Here is a 22724-nt window from a genome sequence, read left to right on the forward strand (position 1 = left end):
CAAACGTCTATCAGCTGATGAACGAATGAGCACTCTATCCGTACAGCGGAACATTATTCGGCCACAAAAAGGAATAAAGTACTGACACGTGCTACAACATGGATGAGCCTGGGAAACATTATGCGAAGTAAAAGAAGACAGTCACAAAAGACCATGTGTATGAAACGTCCAGAGCAGTCAAATGTATCGAGACAGAAAGTTGCTTAGTGGCTGCTTAGGGCTGGGGGAGAGGAAGGTTGATAGCCGAGAGTATCAGATTTGTTTCTGAGGTGATGAAAACTGTTCCAAAGTGCACTGCAGTGGTGGTTGCACATATATATCATTTACATAGACTTTAAATCGTACACTTAAACGGGTGAATCGCATGTTATGTGAATTACAATAAAGCTGATGGTTGTGTGTACATAGCACTTCAACTAATGGACCTGTGAAACAGACATTGTTAGGAGATATCTAGCTCAACACAACTTAGTTCCATCACATCCTAGTTTAATTGATAGTTTTTCCTAACTCCCTATGGATGGGGACGCTAAGACAAGAATTTCCTAGCGCACTAAAAGGGCAAATTATAACCCTGAAATGCTAGAGCAAGAAGGAAAGGGTGACTTCATTTTGTATTTTTAAAACCTGCCAACATTAACTAAAGAAGCCACAGCGCTGGAGAGGGGCCCACATCATATTTACCAGGGAAAGGTTGAGCCGTATGTGACCTCACCTCTGCCACGAGTTGACAGGAAAACAACTGTAGCTGGAAGCAGGATTTCCCGGTTGAAGCTCTGTCATGGGAACCAAACAATTCCAATCATTGGACTTCAGCTAGCAGTAAATATAAAAATGTTAGTGTTGGCTCTAGGCAACAATAAATTCTCTCACTCTAATGCCCATGTGGGGCTTACAGGACAGGACATTTTGTAATAAAAATTAATGATGGATGCCTAATGGAACACTTTAATAAAAATACTAATAAGGATCAAGTGTCAGTTTTAATAAACAGAATAAAGGCCTGCTTTTTTTTTTTCACCCTGGTCAAAATAGCCACTGGGTGGTGGTGAAAGGGGATGGACAGGGAGGTCTGGGAAAGAGCCTCCAAAGGCCTTCACCTTGAGGGCTCACAGAAAGGAGCAGCCGGGATGTGCTGTGAATGTTCACATAAAACCCGGGCTCTTCCCGTGGACCATGGCTTAAATGGGTCGGCCTGAACCTCTCAACAGTTTCCCTAGATCAGTGCTCCTCAACTGGAAGGGCCCATTTGTTGTTACCATTATGTATTTCCCAGCCAGCGCTGGATCGACGCTTTTGTAAAACGCAATATAAATTAATTACTAGACAAACTTGGAAAAACAAGAATGTACCGAAACACAAGCCAAATTGTTTATTGTATTCAATTCATCAGGCATAACGTTCCTTTGTCCAATTGCTATCAAAATTACTTAAGGCGTCAATTTCTGTATTTACCTCATCGGGCATCATTTTGCAGCGGGGTCCCTGCGAGCAGACCGCCCTGTGGGAAGCAGAGCCCTAGACCTCACATAGGCCGTGGTACAGGGGTTGCACAAACCTCTCCAGATACATCTTCAGGGTCACACAGGGCAAGTACACATGCACGAGCTGTGCCAGGTTGAGTGCATGGCCGGGCGAGGAGGGCTGCTCCCTTGCTGTCGTAACAGCCCGTGACAAGACCCCGTTCCTTGGGGAGACATACCTTAGCAATGGCTTCAGACTCCTCAGGGCTGGCTGTGGCTCATGTCCTGACTTCTCGTTGTGGGATTTCTGGTTGTTTATCTGAAGTTAGAGTGACCGTTAGGGTTACGGTTTGTGTTCAAAATCAGAGGATATATATACCCTCTTAGCGGATTGTGTGGTCATTTTCATTTTGCCAAATAACACTAGAGACATTGTTTCTTAAGTCAATGTATCAGATGATCAAAGTAACAGACACACATGTTAAAGTCCCTCAGTATTTAAATTACCGATGGTAACTTCAAAAAGAGGTGCAGAACATATGGTGGTACGTCTGTTCATTAAATAATAAATATCGTTTCCAAGTTCAAACTTCAACAAATTTATCACATGAGTAGAGTTTTCAGAAAGCGTGATTAGTAAAGTTTTGGAATATTGTAAGTCAATTCCAGAGACACTACTTCCCCCAAAGGCATCCTTAGAATTGATACATGGGCGATTCAGAAATAGAAGCACTCGTGGACAGTTGAAGGGCTTGCTGAAGGCATCTTAGTCATTGTCTGCTAGTCGTTCCTGCTTGTAAAGGAGCATCCCTCCTATCATCATGTGACTTTTCGGGTTCCCCAGCTGTCTTCCAGGAGGTGAGCCCATTCATGTCCAAGGAGCCTCATACAGTGCTGTGCACAGAGTGCTTCCAAAATACGTTTGCTAACTGACATGATTTCTCTTTCCCAAGTGCATGTATAGACACGCACTTAATGGTACATGTTGCCAAAAAATTAACTCTGGGACCAACTTTGGAGGATGCCAATTAAAGAGCCTTATGAGTCACATGGCCCATTATTCCAGGGTGTGGAAAGGAACCCTTTCTGGAAAGCCCACGGCTGCCGTGTCATTACGCAGACCAGGGCAGCCAAAAGGGGGCAGGTACGCTGGTCCCACAGGTGGCTCAGACCTGGCTTCACATCGTCCAGGTGGTCCAGGCAGCCCACTCCTGCCACCTGCCCCAGCACCTGCTCACCAAAGCGCACAGTGACGTGCAGGGGCACCGTGGGGTGGGGAGGGGTGGCTTGCAGAGCGTGGGAATAATGAAATCTAAATCAGGTTGAAGAACACTGTTAAGCTAAAAATCAAAACTCACAGAGCACTTGAGTGGGAATCTCACTGTAAAGCTCCCGTGGCAACAAAGGGGCCTCTAGACAAGTTGCTGAGCCTGTCTGAGTGGGAAGTGTGCAGTCGGGGGCAGATGGGCCTCACCACCCCACAGTGCTCCTTCCCGGGGTAGGGCCACTGGTTCCCGAGGCACCTTCTTCACAGTTTGCCACTTGAATCGACACTCGAGGAGCATAATCTCCTCGTGTGAAGTGAGAGGTGTCCACATAGAAGCCCCGGATGACCCCTGTACTCCCAGCTGGACGATACACCAGTCGTGACCTGGAGACAACAGCAACACGCGCCTCAGACTGAATTCGGCAGACGAAGCACATGAGTGAACAAAACGACAATGAAAATAAAACACCAGAAACGCACTCCTCCCATCACAGAAAAACGTGTGTGGGTTCCTTCTTGACCGTGACTTCAAGATCTCTCCTGACGTGGCCGTACATGACCGCCGTTCCCGCGTGAGTCCTCAACTCTGATCAGACCAGAACGTGAACAGGCCTTGGATTCTGAGAGCAATTCTGATTCCAAACTCATCATTTCCTGAGTTGTGTGTGTCTTTGGCAAATTGACCTCTCTGAGTCTCAGGTCTTCAACTGTGAATCAAGGATGAGATTGGCTTCCAAAAGGTTCAGCTGTGGGAATTCCCGGGCGGTCCAGTGGTTAAGACTCCGCGCTTTCACTGCTGAGGGCCCGGGTGCGGTCCCTGTTCCGGGAACTAATATCCCACAAGCTGCATGGCCAAAACAAACTAACAAAAAGTTTAGCTGTGACTCTGGCGTAGGGAACACGCAGCCCAGCTCGCCGGCGCTCGGTATCGAGCTGGGTCTCCTAGAAACATCGTGCTCTTTGCCATCTCAAGCTTCAGGGGTTTCCTACAGCCCCAGCCAGGCGCCCTCCTTGGCATCAGCTAACTCTAAGAACTCTTGATCAGTGTGTCGCTGTGTTGTTCTTGGTTTCTGGCCGTCAGATACAGACCCACCTTAAAACGTCCAGACGTATTAGAACCTCATAAGGTCTGGAGGACCACAGAAATACAGAAAATTAGAAATATCCAATATTTGTGTGATACTTGAGATGATAGCAAAAAGAACCCAATTAGCCCAATGCTGGATTGGTTTCCTCTTACAGGCATTTCTTTCACTGTATTTTGATTGATGAGTAGCGATGAGTGAAAGTAGCATCTTCAGGTTACATAAAAGACAGGATGGATCTTGGCTCAATTCCCAGTTTATGTCACCAGTGATGTGACCTGGGCTAAGTGAATGAGGCTGTTTCCATGGCAATCAGGCGGGACAAGAACACCTGCTTCAGAGAGGGATTCTGAAGCTGAATGCAGCGCATGTACCAAATGCTGTTTGTGCAGCTCGGATCCTTCATCACAGCCCTCATCATCCTTTCCTTTTCCTAACGAAGCGTTTACACCCTCCTATTTGCACAGATGACCAGGGCGCGCACGACCTCTCCTGAATTCTTAGAGCCTGATGGTCAGAAGGGACATCAGAGGCGACAGAGCATTCCAAGGGCCCCAGGTTAAAATCGACCCCAAACGTACACTGCTTTCCAACAGCCCCTGGTTTTAAACTTCGCAAGCGTGAATGAACAGAGTCATCATCTTACCTGGGATCCCTTTCCCTCTGGTCTGCCATCCAGACATCCACTTCCTAAACTCCGTGTGCTCGTGGAAAGCAAAGACGTGTGACAGAGGATCGTTAACATCCAGGCGAGAGCCCAGGCTAAAGGGACAGATGGGCAGTGCAGACAGGGGCTCTAGGCGAGACCGCAGCAGGCGCAGTGGTGTCTGCCCCACCTTCACGCCCAGGGAACCTGCTCCAAATCAGGGGGTGCCTCCTTATCTCTGTATTGCCTTCAGAGAAAGAAGTCCTACTTCTCTGTGGGCCTTTATTCACAGAATTAGCCACTGAGAGCAAAAGGTAAGACCACATAGGATTCATTCCACGAGCCCCGTCACTGGTGCAACTCCCGACTGCAACCTAGGTACCTCCCAAAAGGCTGTCGAGCAAAGCGAGAAAGGGCAGTCGGATTCCCAAAGCAACCCCGAAAAGACCACGTAACCAGGAATTCAGCCGACGTCAGAGGAAAAGTAGGCTCGATGCTGGGGTCCCGCTGAGCACGCAGCGCCCCACGCTCTGAGCTGCTCCGTGGCCACATGTGACAGCGAACACTCTGACATCACGGAAGCCAGCGGCGGGCCCGCGGGAGGCTCAGCTCGGCCCCTCATGGAGCCTTAGACAAACGGCTGCGTCCCACCGCTTAACCGGAGGACAGCAATGGTGAGCACATCCCCCGAAGACTGTTTCCAAGTTGAAGTAACACTTGGGAAGCCCCTTGCACATGTTATGTGTTTAAAAGTACATAATATATTAGAAGAATATGCCAGTCTTATCAGAGTGTTAATTCTACAAAGGGAAGGAGCCAATTGGCATTGAATTCGTGGTGAAAGGGACTTTAGCTTTACCTGTAATATCCTTTTTCTTTTCAAATAAGAGAATGTGTGTGTGTGTGTATATATATATATATATATACATACATACACATCTTAAGTGGTCTGTAAGTGTGAACATATGTGTGTATATATAGAGAGAATATATATATATATATATACACACACACTAGAGTGGAGTGTAGGAAATAAGGCCCATTCTCTCTCTCGCCAACTTCCCCAAGCCCGGCTCCCCACAGACACCCCACCTTACGGTTGGCGTGAACCCTTTCCAGCATGTCTCCTGCACACATGGCCTGCCTGGACCTCTGTCCCAGCGCGTGGGCAGCCTGCTCAGGTTATGATGGCCACATCATTCCATATCTGAAAGACCCCAGGGTTCTTTAACTAGCTCCCCACTAGGGGACATTGAGGTTGGCTTTTTCCCCTTCAAGCAACACTGGAATGAATATTTTCTACATATCTTTGTGTACTTGTGCAAATAAGGTAGGTCTGTGGAATAGCAAAGTCAAGGTGTGGATGCATTTCAATTTTTTCAAAGATAGACGTATGGTGAATCATAAGAGCTCTGACAATGACGGCTGTGTGACCTAGAGCAAGCTAATCAACATCTCTGTTCCTCATTTTACGGTCATTTTCTCCAACGGGTAAGTTAGCATATGCAAGGTGTCCTCAGAGGGTCAGACTTCAGCGTGCTCTGGACCTGGCCGGGTCCTGCCCAGAAGGAGCAGCTGTGCCACCAGAGTGGCCAGATGGCCAGAAATCACATCACCAGGCCAGAGTCCGCACCCCACCCGACGGCAGTCACACCCGCTGCCGGGCCTCTGCGTCCATCATCCCTCACGAGAGAACTCTCGCTGCTCTCACTGGTGGGACAGGGTGGCAGTATTCCAGCAGAGTTCCGGTTCTTCCCCATATTTATCAGTATTTTCTCTTTTTAATAAACATGTCCTACATTTTTATAATTAGGCAGGTAAAACATTTTCAAAAAAATTCAAGATCTGCCCCACTTTTCTTCCCATCACGGATTATGAACACCACGTGGGGCAGAGAGAAATACAGGAGGATCTCAGTGATTTCCCCCGTAGAGCAAAGTGGTCCCAAATTCCTGTGTCAGGTCCCCGTCTGTCTCTGCCACGTCTTAGCATGAGTGGAGGCTGATTTCTACACTTTTCTGCTGTTCTAATATGCTAATTCACTGATTGGCGTCATGTGACTCCCAGCCCAAGTACCCTGGGAGATTTTAATTAGCAGGGCTTCGTGGATTACCCCACCCCAGCACTTCGCAGAGGCCAATTTACAGTACCTTTATAAGGTTTTCTGCAGGAGCAAAAAAGTCATCTGTTGCAAATAAAATCTAACCAAGGAAAGAAAGAAGTAAGGATAAAATAACCATAAATTACAAACCATTTTATTTCATTCCCTAGTGAAACATTAGGAGCTGCAGTAAAAAGGAAACGTGAAACTGCCTGGGGGGAGAGAAACAATGTGCAATTAAGTCACAATGTGCTTTTGACGTTTAGATTTCATTGCCTGCTTCCCCCTTAATCTTTCCTTCCCACGCTTCTTTCTTAATCCCCTTTACCATCTGGATGCAAAAGTGCTAACTTCTTACACTTGGAAAGAAAATAAACCAACTTATTTTCAAGAACAAAGGACATTGGGCTTTGTGAATCTTTCACAGAGCAAGGGCAAAAAATTTAAAAAGGGGGGGGCACAAGGTCACCCCTGTGTCTCAGCCAGCTCATCAGAGGATGTCCTGCAGGTAGTCTGGCCTGGTGATTTGCTAACCAAAGCAGAACTTCTTTTTTCTTTTGGCCACGCTGCTAGGCTAGCAGGATCTTAGTTCCCGGACCAGGAATTGAACCCAGGCCATGGCAGTGAGAGCACCAAGCCCTAAACACTGGGCCGCCAGGAAACTCCCAAAGCAGACCATTTCTGAGAGTAAGGTGTAAAGTGGCTGCTGGCCACCCTACTGAACCTGGGGCCCAGGGACACCTGTGGTCTGGAAAGGATGCAGTGTCCTGGCCTCTGACGCCAGCCAGAACCCAAAAGGCAGGGGAGGACCTGGCTGTTCTGGAGCTGCCAGCGGTTTGGGTGACCTAGCTTGTGGGGCTGTTGCTATGTGCGACCTGCATCAATGAAAAAAATGCTGCTGCCGTATCAGTAAACAAAGGATGTTGGGCCATCGAGCCATCACATTGCAGCCGCCCAGATGGTGAGCCCTGAGGGAGCTCAGGATGGAAACAGGATGCCCGCCACCAAGCCCTCAGCCCCTGCAGCCACCCCCTGAAGACAGGGGGCCCCCTGCGGGGACTCAGGATGAAAAAGCACAGGATCCTGGCCCCAGGTAGCTGAGGTGCGGATCAAAGGAACGATTCCGGTGAGCGCAGACTCTTGCCTCTTCCCATGCATAGAAAAGGGCTGAATTCATTAACCTGAGATGTGTGGTTTTCTTTAATGAACAGTCATCTTTGATGTTGCGACTACCTGGTCTTTGTGGCAAAAACCCCTGTAGATCCTGGTTCCTCCCCAACCTCTGCACAGCGGTCCCTCAGCGCTACTGACAGGCTGCGTCCTGGGCTTACGTCCTCGGTTTTGTCCGCCAAATAAAACATAACTCTCAACTTTGAGGTTGTGCAGGGGTTGTTTTGGTTGACACCTGCCCCTGAGAATGTAGCAGAGCGAGCGAAGCACAGGGAGCTGACCTGGGAGTCCCTCCCCTGCCCCAGGGCCTAAACCCTGGGACACAGGGGCCCTCACCTACCCTCCAGGGTCCTGCCCCTCAGGCCCCCCGTCAACTCCCTTTGCTGCATCCTCTGTCTGGCCAGCTCCCTCCCCTCCTGAGGAGTCCTTTGAGCATCACTTACCTACGTGGTCCTCCGTGCTTCCCCACCCCACGCCGCGCCCTGGCCTGCCTTGTTGCCAGCGCTGGTCTAGACGTCTCCGGGCAGAGTGTAGGCTCTGGAGGGCAGGCCTGGGTCTTTCCCTCTGTGCCTTACCTGGCGCCTCGCACACCACGTTAAGCTCTCCACGTGATTCTCCTACTGAAGTCTGAGGACCACTCATCTCTACTGTAAGAAAACACAGAGGGCCGGGGAATTCTTTTCACAGGTGCAAAATGTCTTTTTGTTTAAACCTCAGACAATGCTGCCTTTGCTCATAACTGTCGCCAATTGAAGAGAAGTTCTCGGAAGCCTTTTGCAATAATGGGCTTTCTCAAGGAGGCCGCCCTTGGGTCTGATTCGTGATCTTCTAGTCGGGGTCCCTGCAGTGGTAAGTGAGCTGGAACCTCGGCCTGGGTGCTTTAAGTGCTTCTTCTCACCCTGAGAGACCCACTGACTTTCCTCCTACGAACTCAGGTGCCACACCCATCCGAGGCCATCCAAGGAGAAGAGTGGGCAGGGTGAGGTGGGCGGGGCTGGAGCGTGGGAGGGGCAGAGAGGCCCCATCCAAGGCTATCCAAGGAGAAGAGTGGGCAGGATGAGGTGGGCGGGGCTGGAGCGTGGGAGGGGCAGAGAGGCCTCTGGAGGGGGGCTGCTGTGTGGGCGCTGAGGGAACAAACGGGAGGCCGGCTGAGGTTCCCCAGAAACAGACGGGTGTGCTGCATCTTCTCTGGAGAAGCAAACACAGGGCCCGGGGACTCTGTACTGGTGTCCAGTCAGACTTTGCCCATAGGCAGACTCCCTTGGTTGATTGGGTCTGAGTTCAATAAGGCGACCCATAAACACACACTTCCTCACTGCAAGGAACGAGTCCAGGAGGAGAGAGCAGCCAGGGCACACCACTGATCCCAACAACAGAGACATGCACGGAGGGCCTGGGTGTCGGCACCGCCTGTCCACCCTGTGGTGGGCAGAAGGCCCCCCAGCAATGTTGCTCCCCAGTCCCGGAAACCTGTACCTGCATCACCTCACACGGCAAGGAGAGCTTGCAGCTGTGACCAAGGTTATAGACCCTGTGAGAGGGAGGCAGTTCTGGCTGATCCAGTGGGTTTAGTCTAATCACCTGCGGTGTCTCAGGGAAGCCAGTGGGGGGTCCACAGCTCTGGGACCCGGGGGCTGCGGGCTCACCAAACCCTCTGCTCACGGCCCCCCCCCCCACCTCTACTGATGGAGCAGCCAGGTCTGTAGGGAAACGGGGAGGAGCCCCCAGACCCGACCACCTGCTCAGACCACCTATGGCATCTACTTCTAAATCCGTCTAAATCTGGAATCCCTTACTAGTTCATTTAAAAGTAGCTTTTAGGGCTTCCCTGGTGGCGCAGTGGTTGAGAGTCCGCCTGCCGATGCCGGGGACGCGGGTTCGTGCCCCGGTCAGGGAGGATCCCACATGCCGCGTAGCGGCTGGGCCTGTGAGCCATGGCCACTGAGCCTGCACGTCCGGAGCCTGTGCTCCGCGGCGGGAGAGGCCACAACAGTGAGAGGCCCGCGTACCGCAAAAAAAAAAAAAAAAAAAAAAAAGTAGCTTTTAGGGGCTTCCCTGGTGGCGTAGTGGTTAAAAATCCGCCTGCCAATGCAGGGGACACGGGTTCAAGCCCTGATCCGGGAAGATGCCACAGGCCGTGGAGCAACTAAGCCCGTGTGCCACAACTACTGAGCCTGCGCTCTAGAGCCTGCAAGCCACAACTACTGAAGCCCAGGCGCCTAGAGCCCGTGCTCCGCAACAAGAGAAGCCACCACAATGAGAAGCCCACGCACCACAACGAACAGTGGCTCCTGCTCGCCGCAACTAGAGAAAGCCCACGCGCAGCAACGAAGACCCAATGCAGCCAAGAATAAAAATAATAAATAAATAAATTTTTTTTTTAAATAGAATAAAATTAGCTTTTAAATAATTGTAGGCAAAGAGCAAGATCACCTCTAAAAGGGGCTGTGGCTGAGGCCAGGCTGTGATGTTTAATGAATATGCTAAAGCTTTTCATGCAAACTGCAACTTAGTCATCAGAAATGAGGAGCATTATAATGGGTTATTCCAATGCAGTGAGGCCGTCATCAGAAATGAGGAACATTATAATGGGTTGTTCCAATGCAGTGAGGCCGTCATCAGAAATGAGGAACATTATAATGGGTTGTTCCAATGCAGTGAGGCCGTCATCAGAAATGAGGAACATTATAATGGGTTATTCCAATGCAGTGAGGCCGTTAGTTTCTCTTGGTGGAAAAAAGCATAATCTTGACATTTCACAGTCAAAAGCTGTTTTCCTCTGGGATTTGTCTTAAAATAGGAAGGTGCGACGGGGTGAGTCTAAGAAATGTGGGAGGGTGGTCTCCCTCTGAGGAGTAAGCCAGGCTGTCCCGACAATTCCCATTCAAGAACAGAGGCTTCTGTTATCACTGCCGATGGGGCCTAATAAAAAAGCCTCTGGGCAAAAGGCTGAGACTTACAGTGAAATAAAAGAAGTTTTTTCAAGTGTGGGACAAAGCTAGAGCGCATACAGGTAGCGATGTGGGGGAGCCCGAGGTCAGCACTGAGATCCCTGGTGGACGTGCTTGGGGATTTGTCCAAGTTTCCCGCGGATGTGTGGCTCTTCTTTGGGACAAAGTTTCATTTCACCTGTGGGCTTAGTTCTTTAGTGTTTTTGTACAGACCAAAGTGGCTAAAACCCCAGCAGAGCAGGACCAGAGCCCAGAGCCACTCAGCACACTCGGGCTGTTCCCAGCTCCGCAAACACCATTCCCGGCATTCAGCCACCCCCAACACCAAACGTCTGCGGAGATCTGTCCCACCCTCACCTCTCAAAGGGTCAAACGCTTGCTGTGCTGATAAATTCCTCTCTGTCGCCCTGTTCTTTCTGCAATAACAACTTTAAAATAGCAAGTTGTTTATAAACAGCCCTCCAAGCTCACCAGGAGTCCTGACGTTCGGTGTTCAGAATCAGGTTTCTTACTTCCCACTAGCCAGCCAAGGTCCCATGGTACTCAGGTGCCAGCAGGAGAAAATTTATAGGGGCCCGAGCCGGGGAGTCAGAGTTTCCCGGGGACGGGCCTCACCTGTGTGATGTCACAAGGGCTGCAGGGAGCTAGAGCTCCAAGCTGAGCAGCCCCTCCCTGCAGAAGCCAAGGGCGCCCCTGCAAGACCCCTGTGCGAGGCCAAGGCAGACCTGGGCCCCCCCGCTGTCGCTGACCCTGCCACTGTCCGCCCCCATCCCTAACAGCAACCTGGCCTGAAGCCCCTCTTCCCTGGTTCCTGGGTCCCCTGGGCTTTGTCTCTAGGAGGCCTCCGTGAGAGCATGTGTTCAGCACACCCAGCAGTGGTTCCAGGCAGAGAAGAGAGCCAGGGGGGCTGAGAACGGGAAGGACCCTCAGCCGGGAAAGCGCAGACACACACAGAGCTTCCGTGGGGGTTAAAGGGTCTCGCGGACCTTGAGAAAGCACACCTGTGCCTCGTGGCAAGAAAGACACATGTCCCAGCCCTGGGAGCCTGGGGTCTGTGGAAGGGCTTCCGGTGAGACGGGGACAGCTGAGCACCTGCCTGACACACGTGGCCACACCTGACACACATGATCACACCTGACACACATGGCCACACCTGACACACGAGGGGCACAGGTGATCACACTCATCATCACACAACCCTGCAGAGCGCTGTTATCACAGATGGAGAAACTGAGGCCCAAGGTTATTCCAGGGAGCCTAAGTCGTAAGCGGCTAAACCGAGCAGGGATTCAGAGCAGCAGGTGTGCCGGAGCGCCGGAGCGAGGGATCCTCTGATGCCTGGAGGGGTTTCCTGCCTCAAGAACCCCTCCCACTTTCCTTCCTGGGTTCTCTTTACCGGGTCTTGGCCTGCCCTGCTCCCCCCTGCACCTCCAGTCCTCCGGGATGAAACCAAACTGTCGGGAGAGACTGCCCCCATCCCCTTCCAGAACCTGCCTGGCCCTCCCCCATTCGGCTCCCACTGGACCCTCTGGTCTCAGGGGGCACATGTCTCCCCTTCCAGATGAAATTCTTAAGAACAAAACTCGTCCGTTACTGTTTAAAGTCCCTAAGTTTGGCGGTGGTTTAAGCTACCTTGATATGGTCTGCTTGGGATACCCCATCCTTGTGAAGCAGAGTTTCCCTCCCGCCATCAACACTGCAAACGGCAAGCTTTCCCAGCCTTCCTCATATCTAGGGCACAGACACATACAAAGCCACTGTGTGCGGAATGTTCTCGGTGTGGTGCCTCTGGATCTGTGCAGTGCACAACCTGGGCAGACACACATAACTGGCCTGGAGATCTAGGTACCCAGACAGGCTCGATCCCAATGCTGAATGTGGAGCTCGGCGCGGGCGTGCAGGGCAGTTGCTCCTGTCTGCAGCCGGCTACCGGCAGAGGGACCCTGCAGGCCCTGCATGGTGTATGGGCTTTTCTCCCTTCCGTGTAGCACCCAAGACATTCTCCAGTCTTTCCAAAATTCCTTTGAACTGCCAAAAAGCTTTCAACAATTCCCTTTCTGCTTAAATTAGCCAGACTCAGATTTTTTTGCTTACAGCTAATAAACGCCACCTGCCCTTGGTTCTGATCTGCTAGATTAAACGGGGTTACCCCTGGTGACCACTCCTGGGCCCTCGCCTGCCACCCACCCCCAAGGAAGCAGGTGGGCGCCGTCCAGACCCCCAGGGCGGCAGACGCGGAAGCCAGTTTGTCAAGTCTGGGTGAGGCAGGAACCGACAGACAGAGGCTGCCCCGGGGACAAGAAGGCGTTGAGCCGCGGGTCCCCGCCCGAGAGGAGACACCCTCTTGCCATTCTCGCTGCAGCCCCCCGAAACCCCGCTCGTCCCCCGTGCTGCAGGGGCACCGGGCCCAGGGCGAGGAGTGGAAGCCCATGCTAGAGCTCGCCATGACCCCTACGGTCAGAAGACCAATGCTTTTCCCGACTCCTCTGTTTGTCAGGTCTCCATGGCTGCCGCCACCTGGGGTCACACTCAGACCTCGATGAGAAGCCACACGGAGCACGGCTGAGTGTTCCCTGAAGGGTCTGGCACTGCTGGGTCTGGGGGGCCCTCCTCCCCTCCCTGCTGCCCTTTGTCCCTTTGTTCTTCTGCATCTGTCTCCCTTCTCCGTTTCTGACTGATCCCCACTCTCTCAATACCTCTGTCTCTCACACACACACGCGCGCATGCATACACACACACACGAACCCCCAGAGCCTCAGTGTGGCGGCGGGCAGCCTAGGGGGCCCGGGACCCCTGCAGCATCGTCTCGCGGGTGCACGTCCCCCCGCGGCCGCTGGGTGGCAGTGTGGACGCGCGGGTACGCCGCCGCCGCCCAGCCTCTCCGCCCACGCTGCACCCGGGGCTCAGAGAGGTGGCCGCGCACCAGCTTTCCGGTCACGCCTCGATGCAGCACCTAATAAATCCCGGTTCTCCCCTCAACCAGACCGCCTCCCTCCTGCGCTGCAAATCAGGGGCCGCGGCCCACCCCGCGGGCCCTTCCTGCCGAGCTGGGGGATTCAATTAGCGGCTGTGCTTCTGGCCTCCTGCCGGCTGCGCCTGTCCTATCAAATTGTCTTTGAAACCGTCACAGCCCTGTAGAGGTGTGTGACCCGGGCACAGACAAAGGCCGGCGTGCTTTCCTGCGCTTCGTGCTGGCACAGACCCTCGGAGGCGGGCTCATCGGAGGCGGCGACAGGAGGGGGCGTGGATCGTTTCCCTCTGGTTTCACCTGAGAGCCGAGGCGACACGAGAGCACAAAAGTGGCCCCATCCCAACTCCTCCCCTACCAGGGACGAATCCAGACCCAGGGAGGCGCCGGCTTGCCCTGGGCTGCCCTTGACCCCGGTGAAGAGCCCGGAGGGGTGGGGCACACCTGACCCACCCTAGAGCCAGGGCAGCTCTGTCCAGGTGACCGAGGGCAGTCGCATGGGCCGAGGCCGTCGTGGTGATGCTGGGGAAGCTCCGGCTTCAGGACGCCCTGCCCAACCGCAGTCACCACCTGGTCAGTTCCCTTGCACAGGCCCCCTCACAGGACAGGCACCTGGGCCAGCTCAAGGTCATGGGCCCTGGGCTGTGAGTAGGGGTGCCTGGCTGCCCCACAGGCCCGTGGGTGCAGCGGGGGTCCCGCAGATACCCGGAGCAGAGCCGCTGCCTTGGCCCCTGTGGCACCTACAGCAATAGCACCGGGGCCTGAGCTCCAGTCTGCAGGGCACAAAGAGGACCAGCCCCTGGGGAAGAAGCCAGCGGCACCTTTACTGCGCTGGGCTCTCACCGCACCAGCAGCTCTAGGCAGACGCTCCCCTTCCTCCAAAACAGTCGCTACACAAACACCCTGCAGGCGCGGTCCAGAACGTAGGGCAGCCGGGGCCTCGCTCCCAAGACACGCAGACACACAAGAGGCCCTGGAGAGCGGTGTCCCCGGAGCCCCCTTCTGGCTCCCAGCCCCAGCTGTTTTCCTTTGTGGGTGCGTGTCTGCCTGTTTTCTTTGAAAAATGAAGATGTTTATTATGTTTTACTGGGGATTCTGATGTACAAAAGGAAGAACCGTGGGTGCCGGGCAGGCAGCTTCTGGGATGGCCCCCAGCGGTCCCGTCTCCAGGAGTCCCCTCCCCAAGTTCAGGCTGGACCTGGGGACAGGCTTCTGAGACCAGAACGCAGACAGTGATGGGGGGGGTCGCTTCCCAGGATGGGCGCATGCTCGCACTGCTCTGAGGTGGCCAGCGGTCCTTGGGGAGATGCCCAGGGCAGAGGGGCCCGGCAAGGAACCCAGGCCTCCATCCAGCCACCCGTGTGGCACTGAATGCCACCAGCAACCTCACGGTCAAGTGTGGCTGGTGAAACAGAGCCCCCCCTCCCCCACAGAGCCGAGCTCTGGGTGAAGTCCCGCCCCACAGGACCTGCGGGGACATTGATGCTTTGTCGTGAGTCGCTGTTTGGGGGTGACCGCGATACAGGAATAGATAACGAATACCGCTAGAGAAGACACTGAGAGAACAACATTCAGTTGTCAAATTCGGAGCATTTACTTTTCTTTTTCCTGAAATCCGCAGCAAAGCAAAATTGTTTCTACTTTTACAGAAGCATTGATCTAAGCTAAGAGGATTCTTTTCCATACAGAAATTAAAAGGAAGGTAGTCATTTAAGACCCCTCTACCATTGTTTGTACTTAACTGTTATAACATTTAAAGATCTCGTTTCATACTTTGCACAAAGCCAAGAGCGATTCTGAGTAATAATTACATAACGAACATTTTGTCTACACTACAAATAATAAAACTCTAGTTCTTCAGACATAATACCCAGAAACACGTTTTTTTTTTTCCTTCTTTTTCGCCCAAGCATGCACCATTCTCTAAGATTCAGAAAAGGAGCCTTTACCGGGGACCCCGCACTCCTGCTTGGGGACCACGTGGCGGGCAGAGCCTCCCACCCGTGGTGGCAGCCGGCAGCCAGCCGGTGGCGGAGGGGCCGCCGATGCTGGAGCAGCAGGGCCCCCGCTACACGTGCTCCTTGTCGAACTCGCAGAGGAAGTGCATGGTGAGGTGGCAGGCCACGTCGTTCCAGCCCCCGGAAGCCACCAGCTCCACGCAATCCTCGTCGTCATAGGCGTTGTTGGGCTCCCCGCTGCGCCACTGGCTGAAGGTCTGCATGGGCGAGCGGTCCGCGTAGACAAAGGTGCCCTCCCGCTCCAGGTCGTTGATGCCGATGAAGACGCGGGCCAGGCCGGCCTGCGCGATGTAGGCGGCCAGCAGCCCGTTGGCGGCCTCATCCTTGGGCATGCCCAGCGTGCCGCCCCGGCCCTGGCAGGCCAGCTGTGCATCCACGTACCGCTTCTCCTCCTTCACCAGCAGGTAGATCTTCTGCTCCGTCTCGCGCACGCCGGCGACGGCTGCGGGGACAGGGCTGGAGGGCGAGCGCTCGCGGGTCCCCAGCAAACCCGGGGCGCCAACCCAGCACGCGCGCACGGGGAGCAGACCCAGGGCCGCTCTGCCTCCGGGCAGGGGTCGGGGGGACACGGGAGCAGGGAAGCCCCGAGAAGCACGTACCGTGTTTGATGAACTTCAGCTCCGCTGTGATCTGCGCGACCTGGTTGTCTGTCTCCCCGACGGCCTTCCTCAGCTGGCCGCACTCACACGGGATGCCTGCGGAGACCGCGCCCGGCGTGTGATGGGACTGACCCAGGGGCGGGCTCGGGGGGGGGGTACCCCCTCCCCAGCATGCTAGGCGATTCAAAACACGAAAGCCTTTGAGGCTGCAATGGAGACTTCAGACTTGATCCTAAAGGCAGGGAGCAGTGGAAGGGTTTCCACAGGGGCACCAAGGTCGGATGCACGTTTCACAATCTCGCTCTGGTCGCTTAGGAGGAGGTCAGTGGAGGTTTGGCGGCGAGACGGGCGGGCGAGAGCAGGGGGTTAGGACAGTCACCTCGGGAAGACTGCGGGCAGTGACAGCGCGGCAGGAGAGACGACAGGACGTTTGAGCAAAGTGGTGGAGCTGGAACCGTGGGGTGATGTTCAGTCATCCCAGCATGGCCAACCCTGCCTCAGCTCAGGTGTTTCCTCCTGGCCCTCTCAGGAGGACCCTAACCTTCCAGCTGTGAAGAGCTCCACGTGGTAAGGGAACCTTCTCAGAATGTCACTCGGCCGGCACAGCGCTTGGGGGGCCCGTCGCCCATGGTGGCACTGCTGGCTTCAGCTTCTCCACCAGACCAGGAGGGGCCGCCGGCTCCCGCCCACCCTCTGCTCTGACTCTGTGAGCACAGGGGCAGGACTTCTCACCTTTTCCTCAGAAATTCCATCGTGCGAAGCTCTCAGCCTGCCTTTCCAGTCTGAACACACTCTTTGGTGTCTGGCCCGGTCTTCCGAACTCTCAGCCCCCCTCTACCACTTAGAACCCAAACACTCCCCAACACATGGGCACCTGGAATGATGCTGGTGTGATTGGGGTTTTTTTCTTTAATGGAACTTTTTCTGAGACACACGTTGTCTTTGAGTTCGCTGAGGTTTGAGGCACTGATGTTTTCTGGAGAGATGGGACCGGTATCAAGCTGACAGGTGCCCTCAGCTGGCAGGAAGGGCCTACCCAAGGGACGCAGACACTGTATCTTCCCCCTCGATCTAGTATCTGTGCAGTGTCTCCTGCGGTCACACGTGTGGGGGGCGAGGACCGGAGGGTGCACACCTGTTAGGGTGGCGTTTCAGTAACGGGCCTGAGAGGCCACAAGAGCCTGACTGATGGTGGTGGGAACAGTCAGCAGGGGTCGGGGGACACTGCGCATAGACGGCCTGAACCTGGCAGGGACAGGGGCTGAGTGACATCGCGGTGGAGGTGCGTGCTGGGCAGGGGTGCGGGTACAGCCGAAGTCCAGGGAACAGCGGTGGGGTTGGAGCGGGCAGCAGGCTGTGCCACATGGAGAAAGAAGAAAGGGTAGCGGGCAGAGCTCCTCTGAGAAGAGAGGAAGAAGCAGGGGCCACAGGGCGGCAGGCAGAGAGGACGGGGGCTGCCCGCGGCCCGGTCTCCTGGCACCAGGGAGAAGTTAAGGGAAGTCGGTTAAGTCCACTGAGCTGGGCCGGGGTCCGCGGTGACAGGAGGGTCGTGGGGAGTCGGCTGCAAGGACACCCAGAATGAGGAAGATGAACCGGAAAGTACGGGCGCGCTTCTCAGAGAAGCTGGTGGTCAGGAGGGGGTCCTGATGCTCCCAGAGAACAGTAGGAAAGGAGGAAAGTGCGCTTAGGGCGCGCGTATCTAAGCTGGATCGTGATGAGGGGATAATACACAGCCGGCGTGCAGACCACAGCCCTGAACGGGAACGAAACGTTCAGGTAGCAGGAAAGCAAACACTGAAATAGTCCACAGGAGGGTGTGATGCACGAGGAAGGCGTGTCAGTTACACGCGCTTTTTCCAGCCTATTAAGTTTTATGTCATGATTTATACTTTCTAAAAGTGCAATTTTAATACGTTTCTAAAAAATCCTTGGACCCCTTATGCCATACCTGGTTCTCCATTAGGGCCAGGGGGTCCTATGTCACCAGAATCTCCTTTCTCGCCTGGAAAAGAGAAGCAAGGCCAAAGTCACAAAGCAGGGGTGGGACGTGTCCCCTGAGTTCAAATGTCCAGGTAGCAATGTTCTTTCTTCCATGTGCAGTGCCCTGCGGTTCCTCCCAGACCCTCCTTCTGCGGTGAACTGGAGGGAGGAATGGTCTGTAGATGACTGATTCTTCAGACTCTGTTTATGTGACGTGGGACATCCACATATCATGGGACTTCAGAGATCATCAGATGAGCGTTCTTTAAGTCAATTCTGGAAAACCCAGCATGTTTCCTAGAACACGCTATCACCTCGGAAATCCGTAACACCCAGTGCCAGTTCTCTCCACGTCCCACATCACAGCTAGAAAATTCAGGTAGGACAGGTAACGTCAGAGACGGATGGACCGCAGAGGTTCCCTCATCCAAACAGAGTCAAGATGAGAGCGGTCCTCCCTGTCCCTCTCTGAGAGGCAGCAAGGTGTCCCGGGGCACAGCCACCAGGACACCTGGGCGCCAGCCTTCTGTGGACAGGACAGACGACTCAGCCACTCTGCCCCTCCGTTTCTTCCAACTTACGAAACAAAGGGATAGGAGGAAATCATGGCAACAAAGCTTTCTAGAAATTAGACGATGGCTATTTATTTTTAAATCACAGGATATTCCTAAAGCACTACCTTTCTTCCCCCTGAGAGAACTTAAGCTTCTCGGCTGACCTGGGACAGTGAAGGGGCAGCGACTTCTACATCCTTGGACAGTCATGTTCCGTTTGATGGGGATGGAGAGAGCTCGGCAGTCTCCGTCCAAGTGATTCCTTTTTTTTTCTTTTATCAACACCAGGAGCTTGGAAATGACTCAAGGATCAGCTCGACAAGGACCCAGGATGGCAGAGTCTCAGAGATGGAGCAGATGAGGTAAGCTAAGCCCAGTAAGGGCCTTCTTGGCAAGCTGTCCCCTGGTGAGGCTCTGACATTTACCCAGAGCGCATGCTGTCTGTGAAAAGCACACACGTCCCTACTTGTAGCCAGTATCCACTGCGTTCCTCACAGCAGCTAAAAGGTGGAGACAACCCCAGTGGCCGTCAGCAGATGAAGGGATAAATAAAACGTGGTCCATCCATGCAACAGAAAATTATCCAGCCTTAAAAAGGAAAGAAATTCTGACACCTGCTGCAACACAGATGAACCCTGGGAACATTATACCCAGTGAAACAAGACACAAGAGGACAAGTACTGTACGATTCCATTTATATGGAATGTCTACACAGGCACGTTCACAGAGACAGACAGCAGATCAGAGGCTGCCAGGGGCTGCAGGGGTGGGGCGTCATTACCTCATGAGGACAGAGTCTCTCTCTGGGGGAATGAAAACATTTTGGAAATATGTAGCGGTGGTGGTCCTACAACACTGCAGTCGTGCTTAGTGTCACTGAATTACACTGAAAATAGTTAAAGTGACAAATTTTATGTTACAAATATTTTACCACAATTTTTTTAAGCTTTTTCACAGCTTCCGCATCCCCCTCTACATCACGCATCTCGATCTGTGTGCTCTGTAATGAATCCACGGGGCAGGTGTTGCCCACGGATTCGCCGGGAGGAGAGACGCAGCTCGCCGAGCTCGGTCCTGGCTGAGGGACCCTTCCCACCAGGGACAGGCTGGGCCGGGGGAGGTCTGTGCCATTCGATCGGAACTGACCACCTGGACCCATCACAGCTCAAAGCCCCAGGCACGGTGATGGAGCACAGGACTGCGGGCACCGCGCTGGGCAGAGCAGACCACAGCCAAACTCCCTCCCAGCCCCAAGCCCCCCAGCCTCTGTCTCCTGCTGCCAGCACCCACGACAGGACCTGGGGGAGCCCTTCACGGGGCTGAGGGGCCTCGCCTCCTCCACCCCGAGCCCTCTGGGGTCTAGCATGGGCGCAGGACAAGCCAGGGGCTCAGAAAGCATCTGCTGACTGAGTGCGGAATGGGGGGCGGGGGCGCAGAAGAGCCGGGAGATGCTGAGCGACCCCTTAACTGCCCTGGGGACAGTCTCCTGAGCTGCCCACCCTCCAGGGTTGTGCAGGTCAAACGGGGTCGCGTGGGCACTGGCGCTGCTCCCACGCTGCTGTCACCCTCCTGCCCCCCGTGCTCATGGGGAGCCAGCCCCCAGTCTCAGAGACTCTGAGTCACCCGAGCTGCAGGTGGACGGACAGTGTGTCGGGAACGCGGTCCTTCCGCTGCCTAAATGGGGCTCCTGATTCTCCCCCAGGCAGCATGTGAACCCTGAGGGGCAGGGAGCTCTCCCCACCTCGTGGCACCCAGTCAAGTCTGATCGATCCCAAAACGCAAACGCTGGAACACAGCTTATCGTGTATAAAGCGCACAAAATAAACACGACCACCAGCTACTCTCTAAGCGCCCGGGAGGTGAGCCTGCGAGGGAAAGTGAGCAGAGGTGTGTCGGAAGTACCTTTAGAACCAATGGGACCGATTTTTCCATGGCGCCCCACGCCGCCTTTCTGTCCTTTGTCACCCACGTCTCCTGTGGAAAACAATGAGATCACAGTTGGTCGAGGCACAGGTAATGCAGTACACCTCCTGTGTATCAGCCCACGTGAACACGCATGCACACACACACGAGGAGACCGAACACGTTACGACTCTTGTTTAACCTCTCCAAGCTCGTGTATCCGACTGACCCCAGAAGGCTCTACATGTCACCTGCTGATGTATTTCCCAAAGGAAGACACACCCCCCTAAAGTCACACACACTACGGAACAGAGGAGGCCACACGGTACATCCCCATGTCCTCAACTCAACCGAGCGCCTTAGACTGAGCACTTCCGGCCAGCAAGCAAGTCCTAGTTCTGTGATGTCCCCACAGCTCAGGCCAGGTCGAGGTCAGAGGACAGAACACAGGCTGAGGGGTGAACCACAGCAGAGATACAGACACCCCACCAAAGCCGGCTCACGTTCGCACAAGGGTGAAGTGTCTGGCACAGAGCACGCGCACACGTTCTCTTATTTGGTTACAGGAGAGATTCATCGCGCAGATGGGGTTCACAGGGGTTAAGCGCTTGCCCGGGTCAAGTACCTGGTCCCGCCACGAGGTGACTCCTGCCCCGGACACCGTGTACAGTGCGTGATGCTGGGGACACAGGAGTGACAGGGCTCAGGGTCTGCGGGGGGGATCGGGGAGATAAGCGGCCAGTGGTAACTCACACAGCTAGTATTGTAACAGGAGATGCCCAGGGCTCCGAGGAGGCATCCGGGAGCTGGCGAGAAGAGAGCCACCAGCCAGGACCACGTCACCATGCCTCTGGTCACACGTGGACGAGGCCTGGACAGGGACGAGGCAGGCACCGCAGGAGGCGGCCTAGGGGAGTGGTGTCGGGAGGGTAGGGAGAAATTCCCAGACTGAGAAATGTCTGGGAGGCAGAGACTCAGTAAATATTCACTCTGAGGATATGGTGAGGGCTTCACTTTATTGCTGGAAGAGGAACAAGCTACTCAGCTCTTGGGCCAGACAGGGCCACAGCGGCCTTGACAGCCACGCCCCTGGGGCTCTAAGTGAACCCCCCAGCACAGCCGTGTTGAGGCAGCTCCAGCCACAGAAGTGTTCCTTTGTTGACTTGCAGGAGCTCGAAAGGCGCCACCTGCCCCTTCCACCCAGCAGTCCTGGTTTTGCAGCCAGAGAGATGCACAGCTAGTCTAATCCGCCGTCCACAGACAGTCCTTCAAACGTCTAAACTGTTTTCTCCCTGAGATCTTCCCCTCAGCTTCCCCACCCTGTCTGTGCTCCCTTACAGGAGCACCAGCCCCCAAGCAGGTCTGACCACTGTCCCCTCCTGCTGGGGACTGAAGTGCCCCCCGGATTCATATGCTGAAGCCTGACCCCCATGTGATGCATCTGGAGGGGGTCAGGGTCAGAGGAGGTCATGGGGTGGGATGCGTCCCCTGATGAGAGGATGAACAGCCTGGAATCCTCTCTCTCCACCATCTGTGGACACGGCCAGAAGTCGGCCGTCTGCAGGCCAGGAAGCGGATCCTCCCCAGACCCCAACCATGCAGACAGCCTGCTCTGGGACCCCTGCCTCCAGAACCGTGTGAGATCAGGGTCAGGGGGTTAAGCCCCTATGTCTGTGGTGTTTGGCTGGCCCCCGAGCCACTTGTCTGGACACCCTGGTCCCTTGTCTGGACCCTCTAGTCCATTAGTGTGGTCTGAGCTCAAAGATGACCACTGACACCCTGCTCAGCCTCCTGCAAAGTGTTCCAGAGCAAAGCCCCTGTGGAGTGCGCACTCAGCTACTGCCGTTGTTCCAGGGCCTCGGCCGCCACCCTCCTTCCGGACACCTTTTCTTCAAAAGGCCAACGTTCCCTTCCCTATAACTCTCCGTTGTGCCCCTCCTGAGGTCCTGGCGTCAACGTGAGCCCTGGGGAAGCTGGGCTGAGCAGGATAAGTGTCGAGATGACCTCCGTGCTCATGCTT

The 22724-nt window shown here is 54.4% G+C and overlaps 2 protein-coding genes across 3 annotated transcripts in view; both read right to left on the bottom strand.

Annotated features, from left to right (window-relative positions):
- Nucleotides 1–1470, bottom strand: part of DCDC2C (doublecortin domain containing 2C) — a gene marked incomplete at its 5' end in the record, with an annotated part of 44066 nt that extends 42596 nt beyond the window's left edge. The window contains 1 exon segment of the mRNA XM_079940788.1: nt 1456–1470. Within this exon segment, the coding sequence (XP_079796914.1) occupies nt 1456–1470 (15 nt within the window).
- A 13793-nt stretch (nt 1471–15263) lies between these two features.
- Nucleotides 15264–22724, bottom strand: part of COLEC11 (collectin subfamily member 11) — a 29588-nt gene continuing 22127 nt past the window's right edge. For both annotated transcript variants that reach the window (XM_079941313.1, XM_079941312.1), the window contains exons 4-7: nt 20705–20776; nt 18217–18270; nt 16269–16364; nt 15264–16111 (exon numbers count right to left, since the gene is read on the bottom strand). In XM_079941313.1, coding sequence (XP_079797439.1) covers nt 15720–16111; nt 16269–16364; nt 18217–18270; nt 20705–20776 — 614 coding nt within the window. In that variant the 3' untranslated portion in view covers nt 15264–15719. The remainder of the gene's footprint in view (nt 16112–16268; nt 16365–18216; nt 18271–20704; nt 20777–22724) is intronic.

Source organism: Stenella coeruleoalba (genome assembly GCF_951394435.1).
Source record: "Stenella coeruleoalba genome assembly, chromosome: 13".
NCBI classification, from domain to species: domain Eukaryota; kingdom Metazoa; phylum Chordata; class Mammalia; order Artiodactyla; family Delphinidae; genus Stenella; species Stenella coeruleoalba.